The sequence below is a fragment of the Lepidochelys kempii genome, chromosome 1 (assembly GCF_965140285.1).
Source record: "Lepidochelys kempii isolate rLepKem1 chromosome 1, rLepKem1.hap1, whole genome shotgun sequence".
NCBI classification, from domain to species: domain Eukaryota; kingdom Metazoa; phylum Chordata; order Testudines; family Cheloniidae; genus Lepidochelys; species Lepidochelys kempii.
Genome location: NC_136380.1, coordinates 120,234,307 through 120,250,615, shown reverse-complemented (window position 1 = coordinate 120,250,615; position 16,309 = coordinate 120,234,307). Strand labels below are relative to the sequence as shown.

Genomic DNA, 16,309 nt, shown 5'->3' with positions numbered 1-16,309 from the left:
GTTGCCAGAACTAGCAGAGGTTTGGATGCAATGCAGTGTCAAGTGGGAAAGAGCAGAGCTGATGGCCTTGCATACTTGGGAACAGATTGTGTCCATCTAGCCACACATTCCTTTGAAGAGCTATGTTCTGGAGGGGTTTGATAGCAGCTCTTTGAGTTGTCTCTGCCACTGGCTAAGGAGAATGATGAATTTGCATGTACTCCTAGGTTGGTGAGAATAGAGGGCAGGCCTTTTTTACAGTATAAAATAACTGAAGACTATGTCATCAGTTTGCAGTACTGGTCAGCACACTACTCCATCAATTAATTTGTTCTCACTGGTTATCACAGGGGCCAGAGCTCAGCCATGCCTTATAAGCTGTGAACAGCATTGGTGGCTGATGCAGTAGTGAACCGCCCCAGAAGCTTCTCAGGGCATTAGGGGAGCACACCTGCTGCTACACCTCTTCAGTGGGTGCTGCATAATGTCCCTTCCAAACCCAGCCACCACTGGGTATTTAGTGAGGATGGGCACAGCCTGCATATCTTACTGAAGACGACGTATCCACAAGCAAATGTTTCCAACCCAGTGTCACATGATAAGCAATACCAGGACAAACAGTGCCATGATCAGATTTCTAAGGAGAAAGGTCCACAATGAGACACTCTGGACCTCAGGTCAATATAGAGCAATCTGTTCCATATTTAAACTAACATTGTCCCTAGTTAGCTCATGCTAAAATGTCAGAAGCCATTTCAATTCTATTTATTCCCTTCCCCCACAGCTATTCAGTGAATACATAGAAAATAGCATGATGGCTTCTTTTATATGCTTAGTCAGTTTCATACAGTTATGAAATGGTCCAGGGTTCTTGTATGAGTATTTCATATCATATACTAAATACGTTTGTAACCCTAGCCCAGTTATTCCAGTCTTGTTTACAGTGAGCAAGCAATGATAAAGCCTTTCAAAGGAGTTTATGGGAGACCATAAATAAATAATGTGCTGAGCATGCTAGACAATTAGTAAACCTCTTTCAATATCCCGGTTAAAAAGAAGGATGAGTCTTCCAGAGGTCTGCGTCATCCATACCCTGAAAGGCTTGTTTGCACCTGCAGAATGTTACTTTTGGAATCACTATCCAGCAGCTCCAGCAGCTCTTTTCCTGTTAAATGAATGTGGTTAACTTGAATTTTTTTTGTACTGGCTGATTTTTTAACGGGTGCTCTGACAGACGCTTTTCGACTATATGACTTTTTTTGAAAAAAAGCCAGTAAAAATATTTGATAAGGGGTTTTCTGTTTCCATGCTAATATCCATAAAGGCCTTCTCAGCAAGGGAGAGAGGACAGGTCTGAGAGCAGCACTGCTAAATGTGTCTGTCCCCACCCCCACTCCTAACTACGCACTTAAGCTTGCTTGCCAGCCTCCTAAGCAGCAATGAGGTAAGGATTCCCAACTTCAGGAACTGCAGAACAGCTCCAGGGAGCCTCCCCATCTCCAGCTTCCCCACCAGGTTCCCATTGCTTCCTGGCACACTACCAGGGTCTGGGGAGTGAGGAATCTGGTAGGTATACCCTCCCCCCCTTAGCTTTCATCTCTCCCCAGCTTGGTGCAGGAGTCTGGAGAGGGAAGATAGGGACCACCATGGCCATCCTCCCAGCTGCTCTTGCTTCCTGGTTCAGTGCAGGGGTCCTGGGAAAAGGAGACACCATCCTGGTTCCAAATGGAGAAACAGCAGCAGCTCTGTTACTGAATTACTGGGGAAGAATGTGCACTTGAGCTCCCCCAACATCCTCAGTGCTGCCTGAGAATATGGTCAGTAGAATAGCGCGTGACATAGGAAGTATAAAGGCCCATCAGCAAAACCATGAAACTGGGCTGTACACAAAGGGCACAAAGTAAATGCTGGGCCAGATTCTCAGCTGGTATAAATCGGCACAGCTCCCTGGAAGTCAACAGAACTACACTGATTTACAACAGCTGAAGATTGAAACCAATGAAAACAATTTTTCCCTTTAACTTCTTTCATTTACAGTCCTTTTAGTTGCAAACTAGTAAGCATAACATTTTCAGAAAGAGGTGTGATTTTCAGTGTCAATGTCCCTATAACTAAAGAGCAACCAGTAAAGTTTTCTGCAAGTTTTCCAGTAAGATTGTTTATCATTTTACTGCAACGGCAATGAAATGTTACATAATTGTCATGAGCAAACCCTGGGTTTCAGATAAAAAGAGGAGTTAAATCTAACCAGATTGAATGGCTCTATGTCACGTCAGGCAACAATTTTTCATATATTCTAAAATATGCTTACAAAAGAATGTTTAAAATGTCTGTTGGTGCGGGGGTTTTTTGTTTTGTTTTAATGCAGAATCCTTATTCATTCTAAACCTAGGAGAAATCAGCTCTTAGGTAGATTTGGACCACAGTACTACATCTGATTTGGCCATATACACCTGATCTTTGGCCAATAGGTGAGTTGGGTCTCAGGTCTTTCTGTACTGGGCCAAACACCACCACAAAATCCAAATAGCACTGAACTGGGGAAGTTCACATTCAGATATAGACTTGGACCTATCTCTGTACTTCAACAAATCTGGTTGTGAAAATCTCTAGTTACTTTTTTAGAGTCAATATCAAAAATATTGCTAAACTTTAAAATATACAGATTCAAAATGTGCAACAATTCCATTAGACTTCCTGTTACCTTACCAGAGAAATCTCAATGAGAAACCAGACTGTGGCCAGTAGGGTATTCAGGGTCATATTTTCATCTTGCTCTGGTAGAAGGGGTGATTTTGAAAAATTCTAACATATTGCACAGTACCCTAACCCCCTTGGACTTTCTTTTAAATAGGTTTGTGGATCAGAGCTTGGCTCTTCCATAGAGTTGCCAGTTTTGATAGGACATATTCCTGGAGATTTAATCATGACATAATCTTTAATTAAAGATATTTAATTCCTGGAGACTCCAGGCCAATCCTGGTGGGTTGGCAACTCTACTCTTCCAGTACTCTGGCCATAACAAAAAGCTTCACTATTTCTTATTAAGAGTCCATTCCTGCAGTTGCCTCTGTGTGGGTGGACTCCTGGGCTTGTTGCAGGATCAGGGCCTAACAGTCAGATCCTCAAAGGTATTTCACTGAAGTTTGGCACCTAAAATACAGTTGAGGACCTGGGCCTAAGTCATTATCAGTGACCACCAGGAAAGCGAGTGTTTGGAACTAGAAAAGAAATACCACTTCACTGGGTAATCACTTCATGAGCACAGCTGGGATGCTGCTGCAGACTGAACTTGCAGACTATCTCGCATGGCTTCCATTAAGTCAAAGAGATATGATCAACTCAAATGATTTTGAAACATTACTTTGCTGATATCATTCTGTTTCCCTTTGAGAAGTAGTAGAGGTTTCATTTCTCATTTTTTGTTGCAACATTTCATTTCTATTAAACTGCATCTGCATGTATACAATGCTTCTGCTTTGGCAAACAGATTAGTAAACTGTACAAAGGAACAAATGTAAGGAATGTGTTACTGCTAGAAGTCATCTTCATTGTTTCAAAGAGAAGTATACCTTTCAAGATCATAAAATAACCCTCTCTGAATTCAAATGAGTATAGACAACTATATAAAGTATCAGAAGTCTTACCAGGCACTTTTGAAGGACATGATTTTTTCTCCAAGTCCCTGTCTTTACTTCTGGATTCAGGAGATTTAGTGGCTTTTTCCTGCTTTTCCACGTTCACGTTACTGTTTGCATTAGTTACATTTTGCAAAACAGGCTTCCTAGGCAATGGAGGTTTTGTGATAAGCTGTTCAGAGGACTTTGTTTTAGATTTTATGTTGTCATTCACAGAGCCATTGATATTTACATCAGCAGTTTTTTTGATCTGTGCCTTTTCACCTTTTAGAAGTGATGCCAATCCCTCTTTTTCTAAATTAATCTCTGCACTGTATCTTTTAAACCCCTTCGATTCTGGTGAAGAGCTGTCTCTATCTTTCAAGGACAGTGAAGTGGATCTAAGTTTTACTTGAAAAGGACTTTTATCTTCACTGCCTGGTTGGCACTGGGATACCACTGGAATTGCATCAATGGCCTGAGAAACATAGCCAGCCACCATTTTGTCTGCTGCTTTGCCCGTGACCTCAGAGTCAGAATCTGCCAGCGACACCTGCTTTTTAATGCTATTTTTTTCCTCCTGTAGATCTGCGCCCACCTGCACATCCTCTTTCAACTTATCATTTCTTGAAGAGAGCTTGTTTTTTGACAGGGGTAATTTGACATTTAATGGACTTTCACATTCTGAGTTTTCTTTCAGGTGGAGGCTGCCAGCTCTTGGTCTCTCCCATGCTGATGACACTGAAAATTTTCTCAAGGTGCTGAGTTCATGCACAGCTTTCTCTGTTTTTTCCCCCCAAATTGCCTCCCTGTGTCCCAGGGACTGATTGTTTTCCTTGTCAGATGCAGCTAGTTCTTGAGTGGGCGCAGTTTGCTCCAGAGACCAGGAAGCAGATGACCCCAGCTGCAATGACAAAGCAGGCTGTGGGATGTCAGAGGAAACACAGGGTGAGTCTGTGAGCTGAGAAGACCTTTCAGGTAATTGCTTGCTGGAAGCTGGCAATGCAGCAGACTCCTTCTTTGTTTCCTTATTACAGGAAGTTTCCATGGGTATCTGACCATCCTTCTGTACATTTTTTTCTGGCCCTCTCAAACAAGAAAAACTGCCAGTACTGGTTGAAGTATCCTCTTCAGACAGCAGATTATTCACTAAAGACTCATTAAGAAACTGTTTATTTTCTTGATTTAAAGTATTAACTGACACATCACACACATTCCTGGTGGACACACTCAGTGTTCCCGAGGGCTCTTTTTCCCTTTGTGTTTCTCTATCCGGAGGGGGATACAAGGTGATTACGTTTTCTTTAGGCTCTAAAGGAGAAGGATAATCTGACTTAGAATGTGTTAATTCCAGCATAGTTTGGCAGCCCTCAGGATTATTCTCATGTAACGAGGCTTCCTGTACAATGGCAGACTCAGAAGCGAACTGCCGTGTGAGAGGCCTTTCATCTCTGTGTCTCGAGCCATGGGGAAAGTCTTTAGGCATTTCAGGTCTCTGCCAGGAGGCCACGTCACTCGTCACAGCTGTGCTGTGTGTCAACTTCTGATGGCTGGTGGTGAAGACTTCATATGTCAAGTCTGTCAGCATCTCTCTTCCATCGTGCTCCTCTTCCTCTGGGGTGCAGCTCAAGTCATTCAGAGACTCTGATTGGGTCCGCTACAAAGAGCAAACAATTATTAAGATTTTATTATTTCTTTATAACTTCACACACTTTTATTTATTGTTTAGACTGTGGCAGAGCCCACACTCTGGCAACTGCTTTCCAAAGATAGAGGAAGACAGTCCCTGTCTTGAACACACATAGCTAATTAGTTTATATTTAAGTACTATATGCTGATTTCATCGTATTATGCTCGGCAAGCTGTATTACGTATATGTGTAATAATTTTCTAACCAAACTATCAAGAAATCAAAGGAAGATGTCATTTCCTGCCCCTACATAATTAACCTCTTTGATGCCTTTATATCTGTAGCCAATATCCAGCAAAGTTGAAGCTGTAGGACTCTGGGGACAAGTTTTTGGGGCTGGATTCACCAGTGCAATTTGGCTACATTGTGGTGCTCCAGTGGCAAAGAGCAGCTCCATCATGCCATTACACATCACACAAACCCTTCTTTGTAAGGCCTGACCTTGGAGCAGCAAGTCCATGCAAAGGGAATAGCAGAATAAAAGTACTCAATACGATAACGTACAGCAGATGGTCTTCTTACCTTTAGTCAAATTGTGACACACCCTTCCAATCTTTTGTAGCTTTTGTTTTCTTTCAAGAGTTAAAAATATTTCACGAAAGCTTATAAAGCATCTATTTATTTGGGAGGTCTTTTGATAACACATCAGGTAAGCTTTTGGAAATATGAACTTAGAACTGGCTGACTATACAGGATTATTTCAAAGCATTTTATTAAGCTGTGGAACATGCATTTTCACACAGTGCCTTTGTTAGCTTACTGAACCACTGTAGTCTATTGTGTAAATCCATATTTTAGATGTAGGTACTAATCTGAGGACTACAAAGCTTGCATTCTAAAGTGACTTATGTCTCATCCTACTCCCAGTTTTGCAAACAACAACGTTACCATGCTAGTTCATTATAAAATGTAGACTATTCCAAATAAAGGTCCAGGAATATAAAAACAGGATGTAGATTAGGACAGAAGTGCTCAGGCAAAATTGTATGAGGAAAAAATTACTAGTGGTAAGATCTATTAGACAGTGCAAAAGCTTTCCAAGGGAAATCATGGAGGCTCTATCTCTGGTTATTTAAGACAGGACTGGACAAAGCAATAGTGACTATACTTTGGCAACACTCCTGCACTGGCAGAAAGGAATGGCTTAGATAGCCTTTTCCACGGCTGCTTTTCATGCTTCTCTGACACAGCCTGCATTGTCACTATGCATAGCTCAAGATTGCTTTCCCAAGCACAAAAGTTGCTTACTGGTTTTGAAAAAACAACAAATCCTCTTGACATCATAATTGGGGGAAAATGATATTTATGTCTTTAAACAAGGTTCAAAATATCCAGACATACTAATGGAAATAATGTATTAAGAGCCTGTACAATTTTAATTAAAAAAAAATCAAGATTTGAGACAGAGTCAGAAAAATGTGTTCTACAATGGCTGTCTTTTTTACTCAGAAAAACTTCACTGAGGTACAAAAAATGTTTTTTTGCGAGGGCATATTTTTTGCTCAAATTTTCCACCTTTGCTGGTGAAGCCACATAAGGGTAAAGTGATTGGATAGTCCCACATAAGGGGGATTAGAACGCACGATGTTCCCAGGAACCAGAACTTGGCTCCCACTCATAGGCCATGTGATCTCTTATTTACGTGCCTTTCTAAAGTTAAAAATGTCCCAGTTGCCTTGGGGATTTTTTTAAAGCCCAACAACAAAATTCTTTCTAAAGGGTCAGATTTGACAGACCAAATTTCCATCCACAAAAATATGGTACAATCAAGTTATACTCTGGTTTTTAAAAACTGAGTAACAAATGCTACTAGAGCCTCAATTTTATCATCACGGTTAAACGCTGAAATAACACCTCACGGTAACTTTAAGAAGAAATGAAATGTAGCCATAAATCCTTATATCAAGAGAATTAACAAGAAATCCCCTCTCGCAGTGTGCAGTTTATACGTTGTCCTTAGGGGTTGTATTCCAGATGCATACACAATGCTTATTAAACATTAGTGATTAGAAAGCAATGAAATATCCACTCACAGCTCTGGCACTAGTTAATAAATGCTTATAGAGGCTGAAATAAGAATGGCAAGTCAAGTAAGAATGTGTAGTTTAAAGTCAGTGCTGAGTTCTCTGTTTATTTTTACAATTACCGAAGGAAGTCTTCTCATTTTACTAGATCTCTGGTTCCGTGGTTTTATTAAAAGCTTGTGTTTAGCAGCAGAATTATCCAAGCAAGTGGAGAATTCAGGCGGAGTGTCAAAATCAGCTGCTGGCGAGATGCTGCTGTCAGATGTTTGGGGAGATATAGTTTTAGCACTTGCATGCCTAGGGAATAGTTGGCCTTCTGTAGAGTGGGGCCTAGAAGAAGGACCTGATGTGACCTAAAAAAAAAAAAAAATCCCAAAGAAAACATCAAACAATGAAATCAAGCAATGAAAATAGGAATTTTACAGAGAAAAAACTTGTTTACTGGGATTTGGGTTTTTTTTTGTTTTTTACTTTTATTTCAGTTGCACTGCAATTACTAGCTTTTGCACATGAAATACTGTGATAGCAGTTTTGCATTTTAACAGCTAGAAGATTGCAATATCCAGTCTATTGGAAAGGAATGCTTCACCATTAAATAGCAGACCTAAAACAAACGAAAAAAGAGTCAACACATCTGAGAAAGGAAATTAGGAAAAACTTCAAAGGCCAATCCTCCTGGGTCAGCTCCCTTTCTGACTCCTACTCACAACCTACGGGGCTAGAACCTTTCTGCATTCCAGTCATACAGGGCCACGTCCCGTTCCAATCCTACAACCCTCTCTTTAAGAAAACAAAGTCAAAGATTAGTGTCCCCATTATTTAACCTACTGTGCATTTTTTCAGTTTATTTCCATTAGGAAAATCTGTGACGTTTTTACCCCAAATGGAATATTTCATCCCCCTCCTCCCTCCCCCACCCCAGAATAAAGTATCATGGCCTGCTCGCAGCCCGGAACTTCCAGCCAGTACAACAATCTATCCAGAAATAATGCTCTTGGTATCTTTAGGATCTGGTACTTTCCTGCCAGAAGAGTTCAACTTTTCAGCCTTCCATAAATTTAATATATAAATCCCAAGGTTTTTGCATAATTCTCAATTCCCATTCAGGTATGAAATTAGGATCATCTTACAAAATGAATTTTTAAAAGTGATTTTTCTTTTTCAATAATTAAATTCTTCAAAATAAGAAAAAAAATAAGAGGATATTGCCAAGGTATCAGCCATAACTTTAAAATGATCTCCTTTCACTGTTTATAGCAGTCCTGTGGCAGCTTGAAACTGAAGTATATTCCCTTATCGCAGTTTTCCTCTTCATTGTGCTTTGCGCTGCTACCCAAGTATGGTAGGCTGCTGACAGTTATATACAGTTTCTCTCAAATAAGAGCCGTGAAATATTTATTTTGCTTATGGAGAAAAATGAACATTTGTATCCAATGTGCCAAAAAACTGCTTTATGCACTGCAGCCAAACAGGTATTCTTTTGTATATAAAAGATCTGTTCCTGCTCCTATTCAAATCAATGGAAAAACTCCCACAAACTTAAGTGACAGCTGGATCTCCAATCATTCTATATTTAAAAAAGAAAGGGGGGGGTGCGCGGATAACTCAATTATGCCAGCTAAGGGATGTTTTAACTAATTTGGACTGAAGTTTTCTCTATGATATCTGCAATTTGCTAATGTGTAACAATGATACATGGGTACATTACACATTAGTGCCTTACAGTGAATACATTGACATTTCAGCTCCTTGATAAAGGCTCAGCACTTGCTCGCCTGAACGACTGACATGAATGCACGAAGCCCACCTTCCCCACCCCTTTCTCCTTGATCACTTGGAGATCGGACCTTAGGTAATACTAACACTGATCATTAGATTAGAAAAATAAAGAACACAGTTTCTGTCGCTTCACTTAAAATACAGCATTCGAATTGAGTTTCAGATGTATATTTGCTGCAGAGATCGTACGTCAGGGTATGGCTGGCCTTGTGTGTGTGTATAAGGGGGGGAGAAGGTTGAGAAAGCCCTTCCCAAGCAGCGCACAGTGGTAGGGTACAACCATCATTCAGCTGGCTGCACTGGTGAGAACAGGGCGCGAGGCCATTGCAGGGGAGCCGGCCCCAGAGGGGGAGTATCCAGTGGAGGTGAGGCCACAGCACCGTCTTCCCTCTTCAAACCAACAAAGCTGTGCTGTTGTGGATGGGGAGGACGATGACTCTAGCTACATCTTTTTCAAGGTGTAGCAGGTCGTGCTGCCCAGCTTGTGCCCTCCCACAGCCCAGGAGGGAGGTCTTGCACTGTCACTGGGGTGATGTGTCTCCTCCCCTCTCCTAAAGAAGCCCAATCTCTTAGAAGCTGCTGCTAAAGCCTGCACTGGCAGGAATGCATTTGTGCTGTGCCACTTTCTGGGTGTATCCTGAATCGACCAAAACACATTTACAACGTATTTACACCTGGTTTCAGAAAAAGAAAAAGAAAAAGAAAAGGGTTATTTCCTTTTTTTCTGAAATGGGTTAAAATTTCACTTTGCTGAGTAACAAGCAGCATTTCAAATAGTTTTATGTGAAATATATAGTGAAGAGGAAAAGATGCCAGCAATCTGTGTCATCTAAATGGGATTTAAAAGTATATTTTGCATGATTATCACATAACAGTCAATTTAGAACTGGCCAGCTTTTTTATTTTTCCTTTGCAATTCCCTCCCCCCCATCTCAAAATTGCTCCTCGCTTTACTCCCCCCCCCCCGGCATTGCATCCACCATAATGCAGCTGAGGAGGACTAACTGACTCTTCAGAACCTGTCAAAACCACTTTTCAATCAACCAGAATGATTTAGTGCTGATTGAAGAAAGGCATCTATTCACTTTTCCTCAAGGACTGCAGACATCACCACAGAAGAATCCCCAGCTCATGCTGTGTCAGGTGGACAGATACTGACTAAAGTCTGAACCCAGGTCTCCTAAGTAGCAATGCTAATCACTATTACCAGACCAAGTGTTACTGCACCAATGTAAGAGGATGGGGTGGTTTTGTAGTCAAAGCAGGGGACTGGGACTCAGAGGATCTGAGTTTTATTCATGGCTGTGCAACAGACTACCTCTGTTTGGGCACCTCATTTAGCTCTCTTTGCCTCAGTTTCCTCATCTGTAAAATGCAGATAATGATATCAGTCTCACAGGCTAAGTTTATCTATGTGTTTGGAGGCTAAATTCATTCATGTTTGTAAAGTGCTTCGAGATTTTGAGATGGGTGATATACCAGAAGGGGTCTTTAATTATTATTATTATCATCATTATTACCACTACTATTATTATCCCTCAGTATTACAGTATGAAGAATTTTTTAAAACAAATAGCCTTCACAACATACAAGATCTTTAAGCATAAAAGGGGGAAAGCCACTGTCTAAAATTCATGCCCAGGAGTCACCAATAAATCCTGACCATGAACTAACTCCATAGATTCGGGCAGTCAGAAATTTTGTTAAATCCTCTGCAGAATTCCTGCATTTTAGGTGTTCAAATGTACTTGTTTGTTCTCTTTTTGACTTTTTATCATCATCATCAATAATTCTTTGGCATTAGAGAATTCTGTTGATAAAGAATTGCAACTTTTAATGTTAGTAGGACAAGCATCAAAAAAAGCAAACAGGTATATACAAAAGGTTGTTCTTCCAGCAAACAGGCAACAAAGTAACATATTTATTCCTTACATTTCCTTAAAAGACTAACATATATGTTGCTTGCTTCTTAATATATTTGGTGGAAGTTACCTGTTCTTCTTCTTCACTGCCTGTTCCAGCTAAACTCAAAGAGCTAGGGTGCTTGTGAGAGTCAGAGAACTGTGGAATGGAATGAGGAAGAGATTCAGTAAAAGATGACAAATGAGATGATTACTAACAGAAAACATCCACACACACACACACACAATCTAAGCTACAGTCCAGTACTGCTACCAAGTTCAAGAATTAGTGAGGACCTTGCAAATATAAAACATAAGAGACTCAGGAAAAGAATGAAGGCTTCATTAAATACTGCATAGCAAAATTACATTTTAAAAATAATTACAAATTCTTGAAAGTTTTTTCTTCCCATGCTGGAGGACACAATGTTAAGAGTGAGAGTGCTCTGCTTTTATTGACTGATTCTGAAGAGACTCCAGATTTTTCAGACATTTTTTATTCCTGGCTGTTTTGTAATTCCTGAAAACTCACTCTCTCTGGACTGCTACAGTGGCTGGCTATAATAACCCAATACACATAACTGGCATATAAACACAATCAAAATAGAAGAGGGACACAAACATTCCTCCAGGAGCTACTGCAGCTGACAACCTATCACCCATATGGTTTTATGCATAGATGTTTGAAGAAGTCCAACCAGTTCTGATGAAGAGAGAGCAAACTTGATGAAGGACAGCAAACTGAGTCCTTTATCCTGCCCTTTCACACAAAAAAAGGATGCTCAAATAGGAAAGTCTAGTCCAGTAAATGTTGAGATTGTCAATATCACAATCTACTCACCCTTGTTGCTGTGCTGGAACTTAGAATTTCATGTAGCAAAGATATTTCTGGAGGACTCCTGGGTAACCCATCATCTTCAGAACTAGTCCCAGCATCATCCATCCGCTTTGCACGAATTCCAAATGGAGGAGGAGGCCCCAGTTTCATGCTGTGTTGGAGTTTCAACTGCAATATGACATGGAAGTACATTTTGAATGTTTTTTTTCCACATTATCTGACTCTGTCCACTCCAATGATTTATTTTGATTTTAACTCTACACAACAAGATACAATTTAATGAGCCAGAGCATAGAGCGCCTCCATTTCCGGTTCTCCCTGGGTACCAGACAGCTCATATACCTTACCACTATAATTTAGAGTGAATCAAGATATAGTAATGTTGTCAGATTAACAAATTATGCACTAATTATGCTGGGTTTCTCAAACTTCATTGCACCGCGACCCCCCTTACGACAACAAAAATTACTTCACAACCCCAGGAGAGGGGACCGAAGCCTGAGCCCGCCCACTGTCCTGGGAGGTGGAGGACAAAGTCTGAGCCCCACTGCTCCGGGCCGGGGGGCCAAAGTTTAAGCTCAAGGGCTTCAGCCCCTAGTCAGGGGGCCTGTAACCTGAGCCCTGCTGCCCAGGGCTGAAGCCCTTGGGCTTTGGCTTCGGCCCTGGGCAGTGGGGCTCGGACTTCAGCCCTGGGTCCCAGCAAGTCTCAGCCAGCCCTGGCGACCCCATTCAAAGGGGGTTGAGACCCACTTTGGGGTCCCGACCCACAGTTTGAGAACCACCGCCCTAATGTAATTATTGTTATTTAGTAGAAACCAAATGTTCAGTTACAGACAATTCTAAAAAGTCAAATTTGAAAGAAACTCAATTTCTAATATTTTAAAAGAATGTCTTATGTTACCTGCAAAGCTCTAATCCGATCGGAAACATTTTCCTGAGAAAACACTCGTACGGGCCTAGCAGGCTCTTGCGCAGGCTCAGGAATGAAAATGCTGTCATGTGATAAAGCTCTGCTTCCCATAATACCTGTGTGGGACCTAGGATAATATAATAAGCTAGTGAACATGTATACGCTTGTTTTTTTAATCCTTTTACCGGATACTTAATTCTTAGATTAACTAAAGAGGATCTTGTAAATGGAGATATCAGATAAATGTTGCTTATCATTTGTTATGCCTAAAATTCTAAATTGCTGATTGAAAACAATGGTTACAACAGTCAAATAAACCTGTGTAGTACCTTAAAAAGAAAACAACTTGAAAGCAATGACATCTGTAATGTTGATAAAACAGACTACTAAAATCCTAGAAGTAAAACCCTACAGAATTTAATCAATAATTATAATTTCTAAAGTGGGTTTTCCTTTAAGAATCCTACAACATTTAATAAAGAATTATAAATTATATAGGATTCAGAACGAAAGGAAAAAAAAACTATGGAAAGGATATTGTCCTCTATTAAATTTTAAGTGTTTTTAGAATAGCCTCTATGGAACCCTCCTACTTTCTTCTCTATTAAAATTATAATGTTTCTCCATACAAAATTTACACACACATCTGTGTGCACTACTTATTCCCTTTTACACTCCTGAGTCCCGATAAGGTTCTCCATGTACACATTGCCCATTCACCAGCCTGTACTAACATTTTCACTGATCTGTTTCCTTCAGGGGAAAGCCATGGCATGGAGGCAGGAGAGAAAAGAGAGGAATCCTGGTGACAACTCCAGTGGAGTTGGGGCGAAGGGCTGCTACATTGGCTATATGGGACCTGTTTCTAGACTCCCATGGATCCCCTAGGATCTGCTAGGTTAAGGCTGGTAATTCTGTTTGGAGATGGTGGGGCAATTTTGATTGGGTGGGAGGCGGAGAGAGGACAATCTGAGCCATGGATATTATGACCCGGATCCTGCAAGTGGATCGGTAAGAGTGGACACTTCTAATCATATAGAGTCCCACTGACTGAAGTGACATAGAAGTATGGGCTGGATGAATGCACTATAAGGTGGGTAGAAAGTTGGCTAGATTGTCGGGCTCAACGGGTAGTGATCAATGGCTCCATGTCTAGTTGGCAGCCGATGTCAAGTGGAGTGCCCCATGGGTTGGTCCTGGGGCCGGTTTTGTTCAATATCTTCATAAATGATCTGGAGGATGGTGTGGATTACACTCTCAGCAAATTTGCAGATGATACTAAACTGGGAGGAGTGGTAGATACGCTGGAGGGCAGGGATAGGATACAGAGGGACCTAGACAAATTGGAGGATTGGGCCAAAAGAAATCTGATGAGGTTCAATAAGGATAAGTGCAGGGTCCTGCACTTAGGACGGAAGAACCCAATGCACAGCTACAGACTAGGGACCGAATGGCTAGGCAGCAGTTCTGCGGAAAAGGACCTAGGGGTGACAGTGGACGAGAAGCTGGATATGAGTCAGCAGTGTGCCCTTGTTGCCAAGAAGGCCAATGGCATTTTGGGATGTATAAGTAGGGGCATAGCGAGCAGATCGAGGGACATGATCGTTCCCCTCTATTCGACATTGGTGAGGCCTCATCTGGAGTACTGTGTCCAGTTTTAGGCCCCACACTACAAGAAGGATGTGGATAAATTGGAGAGAGTCCAGCGAAGGGCAACAAAAATGATTAGGGGTCTGGAACACATGACTTATGAGGAGAGGCTGAGGGAACTGGGATTGTTTAATCTGCAGAAGAGAAGAATGAGGGGGGATTTGATAGCTGCTTTCAACTACCTGAGAGGTGGTTCCAGAGAGGATGGTTCTAGACTATTCTCAGTGGTAGAAGAGGACAGGACAAGGAATAATGGTCTCAAGTTGCAGCGGGGGAGGTTTAGGTTGGATATTAGGAAAAACTTTTTCACTAGAAGGGTGGTGAAACACTGGAATGCGTTACCTAGGGAGGTGGTAGAATCTCCTTCCTTAGAAGTTTTTAAGGTCAGGCTTGACGAAGCCCTGGCTGGGATGATTTAATTGCGGATTGGTCATGCTTTGAGCAGGGGGTTGGACTAGATGACCTCCTGATGTCCCTTCCAACCCTGATATTCTATGATTCTATGACTTCAGTTGGACTCCATGCGGATAGACTCATCCAGGCAGAACTGGTAGCAATATTGGAACCTATGAATGCAATGCTACTAGTCTCAGTGGAGCTTGTGGACTACAGTTTTTGTGGACACTGCTTGTGGGCTTGTCGTGGAGATGTGAGACTCCTTCATTTTACTTCTTATTTCTGAGGGGACTAGCAAGTAACTGCTTCTACAAATGTTGCACAGGGTGAATCAAATGCCTTGTTTCTTCCAGAGAACTGTTGGGCAGTTCCATGGGTCATTCAGGTAAGACTCTGTCCTGGTAATTTTCATTGCATGGCAGGATAGTAGCACTGGCTGGCTGGTAACCTTGCTAATGACATCCAAAATACTGGCAATTGTGTATCTGCCTCTGTTTAACTGATGGTGTTATTATTTATTTGTACTACCACAGCGCCTACAGATCTGAAATGTGTGCATATAGATTTGCTTCTTCCCCCCTCTTTCTTTTTAAATAAAGCAAACCAAAGAATATAGCAAATCTTAATGTGACACTTTGGGACTCTCACAGCTATTAGTTTCTTTATGGCATTGGAATCTTGAAGAGATTATAAAAAAAAATACTACCACCAGTAAATAAAAAAAATCAGAACAAAATTGTGTAGCCCTGAAACTGAGATACAGCCAGAGGGACGTAAGGGAACACAAACATGAATGAAGAGTGAAATTTTCCTTGCAGTAGTAGCTATAAATATATTTGATAAAACAATAGGGGGAAAGAGATAATCTGTATTCCAGCTGCAAAAGGAAGGAAAGCCTGCTGCTTGTGCCCAATACATTAGAGACATTACAAGAACAGTTTATCTAAGTGAAAATGTGATCTCTGTAATGCGGACAAGGTCAGAGAGAGATCTATAACAATTTGCTAAGTAAGTGCCAGTCAGGGGCATTACAGCTCCTTTATGCACCTACATTTTACAAGACTGAAACAACAACTGGAGAAGCAATATTGTATGAGCACATGTATCCTTGTTTCCTAATTGCTCCATCTTCTTTCTGGACATGTAAACCTTCTAGATGGACGTTGGAGGTTTACAAATGTCCCAACAAATTGTGAGAGAGAGAATTCATTTTCCTTTCTTTCAGAGTATTTTATTGCCTTTGTTTTTACACAAAAAAGAATAAAAAACAACAATTTTACAAAAATAGAGCATGTGAGCAAGGTCAGAGGACTATACACACATTGGCACATGATAAGACTGAGTTACAGAGCACGTAGGGAAGGTCTGGCCATTACTGTTCTTAAGGATTTTTGTTGAGCAAGAATGCAACAACTCTGCTGTATCTATTGCTGCCAGTTTAGACACTCTGGGGTAACACCCACGCCTTCACATACTCAGCCCAGGCAGGAGTATTGTTACTACTGCCAATACTACAAAATGCAAA

At 41.1% G+C, this 16,309-nt stretch overlaps 1 protein-coding gene across 4 annotated transcripts in view; it reads right to left on the bottom strand.

Moving 5' to 3' along the window:
- TSGA10 (testis specific 10) overlaps positions 1-16,309 on the bottom strand; it is a 200,730-nt gene that overhangs the window by 21,339 nt on the left and 163,082 nt on the right. For all 4 annotated transcript variants that reach the window (XM_073352435.2, XM_073352455.2, XM_073352463.2 and 1 more), the window contains 5 exons: positions 12,730-12,865; positions 11,832-11,996; positions 11,082-11,150; positions 7,433-7,663; positions 3,627-5,253 (listed from right to left, as the gene is read on the bottom strand). In XM_073352435.2, coding sequence (XP_073208536.1) covers positions 3,627-5,253; positions 7,433-7,663; positions 11,082-11,150; positions 11,832-11,996; positions 12,730-12,865 — 2,228 coding nt within the window. The remainder of the gene's footprint in view (positions 1-3,626; positions 5,254-7,432; positions 7,664-11,081; positions 11,151-11,831; positions 11,997-12,729; positions 12,866-16,309) is intronic.